The sequence below is a fragment of the Prionailurus viverrinus genome, chromosome B1 (assembly GCF_022837055.1).
Source record: "Prionailurus viverrinus isolate Anna chromosome B1, UM_Priviv_1.0, whole genome shotgun sequence".
Classification (NCBI taxonomy): domain Eukaryota; kingdom Metazoa; phylum Chordata; class Mammalia; order Carnivora; family Felidae; genus Prionailurus; species Prionailurus viverrinus.
In genome coordinates this window covers 127,312,258-127,318,257 of record NC_062564.1, presented here as the reverse complement: position 1 = coordinate 127,318,257, position 6,000 = coordinate 127,312,258, and the positions used below count along the sequence as shown (strand labels likewise).

General features: G+C 41.0%; 1 protein-coding gene across 8 annotated transcripts in view; it reads left to right on the top strand.

Annotated features, from left to right (window-relative positions):
- Positions 1 to 1,430: 1,430 nt before the first annotated feature.
- Positions 1,431 to 6,000, top strand: part of PDLIM5 (PDZ and LIM domain 5) — a 228,994-nt gene continuing 224,424 nt past the window's right edge. For 7 of the 8 annotated variants that reach the window (XM_047855535.1, XM_047855534.1, XM_047855532.1 and 4 more), the window contains exons 1-2: positions 1,431 to 1,519; positions 4,666 to 4,803. In XM_047855535.1, the coding sequence (XP_047711491.1) occupies positions 4,708 to 4,803 (96 nt within the window). In that variant the 5' untranslated portion in view covers positions 1,431 to 1,519; positions 4,666 to 4,707. Of the gene's footprint in view, positions 1,520 to 1,566; positions 1,660 to 4,665; positions 4,804 to 6,000 lie in introns of those variants that run through there. The other variant, XM_047855531.1, reaches the window with a different exon arrangement.

Genomic DNA, 6,000 nt, shown 5'->3' with positions numbered 1-6,000 from the left:
TGAGCCGAAGTCGGCCGCTTAACCGACTGAGCCACCCAGGCGCCCCTAAAATATCTCAGTCTCCACTCAAAAAAAAAAAAAAAACAGGTAAAATTTTAATAATATATTTTATTCAGTCAAGTATAAAAACCTTATTATTCCAACATGTTATCAACATAAAATTATTAATGAGGTATTTTGCATTAAAATTTTCATACTAAGACTGAAATCCAGTATGCTTTTTTTTTTTTACTTCTATCATATCTCAATTTGGGTGCTAAATTTTCTTTTTTTTTTTTAAGTTTATTTATTTTGAGAGAGAGAGAGAGAGTGGGAAGGAGATAGAGAATCCTAAGCAGAGGCCAGAGCCAGATGGGGGTTCCATCCCACCAAACATGAGATCATGACCTGAGCCAAAATCAAGAGCTGGATGCTTAATCCACTGAGCCAACCAGACGCCCCACTGGGTACTACATTTTCAATGGTGAAGTGAAATGTATTCCCACCCAAACAATAAAGTTGTGTTTCACAGAAATGCTACCCTGCTTCAGTTTTTAAATGTCAATTAAAATTATGTAACACAAAAAAAATTCAGTGCCCTAGTCCCAGTAGCCATTTTTCGAATGTTCAATAGCCCACATGGTTAAGTGTCTACGGTTTTGATCAGAAGAGCATTCGCCCTTCTCCTCTAGAAGGCTGTACTTCTAGGGGATTCATGGACCTTATGAAGTTCATTCTTGCTTTACATCTCCCTTGGTTAAAAATTGTCCTTTTCATTTCTTACAACCCATTCACAGTTTTAAACAGTCAACATGTTACTTTCCATATGGTCACTGAACATTATTTACGTTTGCTTATTAATAAATTCCGTGGTGGTCTAAATCCAGCAACTTTACTGAAACTGCCAAGTGGGCTATTGATTTGGACACAGGAAATAATGAGGATAGAGTGGTTGAAACGCTTTTGGCCGTTTCTTTCTATCAATGTCTCTTCTGGTACGATCATGGAATTTAACTTCTACGTATCAGGATTACCAATTTTTACCCTCCTGACATGCAAACTTCAGGGGCTGCACTTCTTAGGGCACATAAAGCTCTCTCAAAAAATCAGGCAGTAGCCGCTGAACTTGCATAGCTAGGGATTTATCCAAAGCTCCCTTCTATTTTTAGCCAGAACAACTGCTTGCCAATTCAAAGTTTCTGGAGAGAGAAATACATCGCATTACAAAACAGACACGCGGAGCATACCTTTGCCAGGTACTGCTCGAAATCCCCTGACTACTCCCACCGAAACTCGGTAATTCAATTGTCTCCCAGCGCTGGCTTCAGCTCGCCTCTGCAAGCCCGCACGCCTGACTCTTTCACACACCACTCCGCCCGCGCTGGGCTGCCCGGCCCGGCCGGGGGCGTGTCCCAGCCTGGGGGCGGGGCCGGGAGCGCGAGGAGGCGGAAGTTCCCGCGGGCGGTGGGGACGGCGCACGCACCCGGAGTCACTTGTCAGCGCTCGTCTGAAGCGGAGGCAGCGCCACGCCGGACTCGAGGTGAGCGGCTGCTGGGCGGGGATGTGCGGCTGTGATATCCCGCGGTGCGGGCTGGGAGAGGCGCTGGTTCTGCGCCCTGTGCGTGGAGGGAAGCCCAGCTGAGGAGGAGGGGGCGCGCCCTGCCCGATTCTGCTCCTCAGGTGCTTTCTGGGGCGGCGGAGTTGAGAGAGCCGCGTGGGAAGAGGAGCGCTGGGGAAAGGGCGGCGCGGGAGTGGGCGCGACGCCAGAGGACGAGCCCTGCAAGTTCCCGGAGCCGGGGCCGGCCGGGGCGAGCGCGGCGGAGGCGGGGACGTGGGGCTCCGCTGGCCGGGAGTCACCGGGCACCTACCTCGGCGTGTGGGTACAGCCCTGCGTGCACCTCTTTGGGGTGTAGGGAGCTGCACTACGCGGGAAAGGCGTGTTATTTTTGGTTTGCTTTCGCGCTACTGAGAAGTGTTTATTTCCCCCGCGGATATTTACAGTTGTGTAACCTGTTGGGGAAACATCGGCGCGACCAGAAATAAAGCTGTTTTTTTTTTTTTTTTAATCTATCATAATCGCCAGATTTACCAATACTTGTGGGGCTTTCGTAAGACTGTGACTTCAGTGCATTTGACAATAAGTGGAAAAAGGAAGGGCGTTTGGACAGGGCAGAGCCCGGAGAATATTCGTGGCTGCGTCGGGCAGGGCAGGTCTAGGGTGTGATCGCCAGATCCTATCCCGAGTCCGCCTTCCTGACCGTGAGGACGTCGGACCTGCCTACCACGGAAATAGCCCGCTCGGGAGCCTTATTTGGCAAACAGGACTAGGCGTGAACCTCTGCTGGAGAACTGTCTTGTCTGCTTTCGGCCAGTTCCTGTGGCTTTAGTTCGCAGGCTCTACCCCCCTTACGTCTCGATTTGGGGAAAAAGAGAATCTCAAGATACATTGCCCTTTAATTTCAGACCTTTCTTGTCATTCTGAATTCTCCTTTCCTCCTTCCCACTTACCGGAGAAGCCGGGATAGAAGTGTGGGAAATACGAAGCTTCCTTCCCAAGTACTAGGGCGAGGGTATATTGTTTAGACTTTCCCTAAAAGAAAATCCCAAACTATACAGAAGTTCCAACATTTTCATCGTGTTTGAAAGCAGAATAGACTGCTCATTATTTGTTGCCTGCTTAGTATTTTAGTAAGAGTTTGGGCACTAGTAACCAGATGCAGGAGACCTGGAAAAGGCCAATAATAATACTACCATTGCTTAGGGATCGGAACGGTTAAGGCAAATGAAGCTAACAGAGGGAGAATACCAGAAATTAAATGACACTAGTTGTATAGTGGGGCCAGTGCTAGAAATTTTAATAAATGGGAGAAGTCAGGAAGGGAACTGCCAAGTAAAGGGAAGTTGCGTGCACATAGTTTGATATATAACATACATACGTCGTATATACATACATTTTCTTGTAGGGAACAATGGAGCCAGAGGAAGTTGTACCTAACTTTCCCATTCTTCTCTTGATACAAGTTAAAGATTAAAAAAGGAGGGGGCAGGCTGCCTTTGAAATACCAGTTGGCTTCTCATACTTCTGATTTGTATGATATACCAGTGTCAAAACGGTCTTTCTCTACGAGTTCTATGAAAATCTTTTATTATAGCGGGAAAGCGATTAAACTGTGTGTGACGCTTTATTATCTTTCTACTATTTGTTGTGCATGTGTATGTAACAGTTTGACTTCTGGCATGACTGTTGGGTCTTTTTAGTGCTCTGTGTTTATTGCATCAGTGCTGAATGTGTACTACCATGCTAGTGGAAAAGGTCATTTCATTTATGAGGTAGATACAGTGCAGATTTTCAGTGGTTTGATTTTTTTTTTTTAAGAACCAGGCTTAACTTGAAAGTTTTCCCTCATTTTCCCATTATAAGAAGATGTAATCTGTTTGCTTTTAATATACCCAATGGTTTAAATACCTACGTCTGCCAATATTAATATTAATCACAGTGTTGAATGGGTTAAAAAAATGGAAAATTATTTAGACAGGTAATATAAAGTGGTGATTAAATCAAACAGCACAGATTTTTCCAAGGAAGTGTGTCTTAAACAGCTTTTTTTTTTAAATGTGGTTTTAAAATTTTAAATTCTACATTTGTTACATTTTTAATATTTTTAAAGAGGGAAGTAATAGGTTTCCTAGATTACATTCTAGAAAATGTCCATTCCTCCCAGTTTCTCCCACCCACATATGACCATCATAACAACCAATACCAAACTCGAGGTCACACTTTTTTTTATCATATAAAAGTACAACCATTCGAGTCCTTATAAGCACACTTACAGCAAAACAAAGAAGACTGCACGAAGTGCTGCTGCTTTTCTGAAGCTCTACTTCCCTTTCATGCATTAAGATTAACCTATATTCCCCCTCATTTAGTCAGTCTTATTCACTGTGTGCTTAATGCTCACTCTCTACTTTGCCTAATACGGTGTGTATGAAACAAAAAACATTTCTCACCGAAATATCATTGTGCTGGAGTATGACCTATCATTGCCTGTCTAAAAGAAAAGTAAATATTACTCTAAGCGTGGGAAACACTACGTGCCTGTAAGAGGCAATGCAAGTTGTAGTTTATGATTGGAGAGAAGAGTTTTGTGCATTAAAAAAACAACTTATTTTAAAGAATAAGTTGTGTGTGGAAGGCATGAATGAGAGTCTACAGATTTCCAGTACTTTTCATATGTGAAAGTAGCTTAGAATTTAAGGACTTTTGCCAACTGCAGGCAAAAGAATGTATGAGGTAGAGGGAAGCGGAAAATCATTTTGAATTAAACCTGAAATAAATTCTTGTTCTTTCTCCTATATATAATGATGTGTTGTAAAATACTTTCAGTTAAAGTTTGTATGCAAGAAGCCACAAATTGTACTATAGCAGTTTGTAGAACTGATCAAGTCTAGAGGTGTATCCTGATACGGAATTTTTAGACTATGGAAATTGGCATCAGTTCGGAAATTGTATGTTAGCTCATAGATTCCTTTCCTTAGAACTTAGTATAGACTTATCCTTCACAGTTTCTCATCCCCCCCAAGACAAAATACTGAACATAATTTAGTTGAGTTTATATTAAGTACACTTAAATATGTAATAGGGCTTCAAATAATCTTTTTTGTTAACCATCTAATTTTCTTTCACAGTTTCTTTCATTTTCTGGGATTGAACTTTGAGCTGTTAGAGCCATGAGCAACTACAGTGTGTCCTTGGTTGGCCCAGCTCCTTGGGGTTTCCGGCTGCAAGGTGGCAAGGATTTCAACATGCCTCTGACAATCTCTAATGTAAGCAAACTTCACAGATTTTATTACAGATGTTCATTCGATGCTTAGTCCTGGAAACCTCAGGGCTGAGTTGTTGAGTTCTCTGGATAACCTGTACTCATCACAATTGCTTATGGGATTTGATCTTCTCAAACTTAGTTATGTATAATCAAGGATGCGGTGGGGAGGGAATTTAGCAAGGATAATTGATTTCACTTAAGCTTATTTTCAGTTTCCTCCATCTATTAGTAAGGATAATGGAAAGCATTTAACTAGGGGGCAGACTTCAAATCTTTGAACTGTCACTAATTTGGAGAATTCTCTGGACCTTCGTTTCCTCATATGTAATATTAGAAGGTTGCACTATGGGATTTTCATGGTCTCTTTTAGTTCCAAAAGCTAATTAAAAACTGTTGATCAGTACCGAATAAAATGACTGTTTTTGGTGTTATTTCCTCAGCTCACTTTCTGGTGAAGATGATAGCCAACAGTAAAAGTGCCAAAAGCTACTTACCTTTGAAGAGGAATTGAAGGGCTTGGATCTCCTATTTAGATAGTCACCTTGTACATAATTGAGATTTGGTTGTTTACTTCATTATGAATTTAGTTTGAATATATTCTGTGTATCCAATTTGAGGATATATTTTGATGATGATGATGATGATGATGATGATGATGATGTTTTTTGAGGCCTGACTGTGTGTCAGTCACTGTTTGACTTTTATCACCAGTGGATAATTATTGGTATTAATTACTTCTACAACATTCCAGGGGGCTTTTTTTTTCATAGTCAAATAAATATGAATATCCACTCCCCGTTTACTTATATGATAGTATAGTATACATGCTGTTACGTATCTTTTTTCTAATTTACCATGGAGAATTTTCCCTAGAGTTTTTTTTTTTAAACAACTATATACGATTTTTTTGTAGAGAAGTAGCATTTATATGACCAGTGCTTCATTGAAAGGCATTTATATGATTTCCAGTATTGCTGTTATATACAGTGCTATAGTGGATACCATATATACATAATTTTTTATGTACATGCATATACACACAGTTGACCCTTGAACAACACAGATTTGAACTGTGTAGGTCCACTTACATGGGAATTTTGAAAAAATAAATATATATACCATCTAGTAAATATATTTTGTCTTCCCTATGATTTTTATATTTTTTTTTTCAGTTTACTGTATTGTAAGAATACAGTAT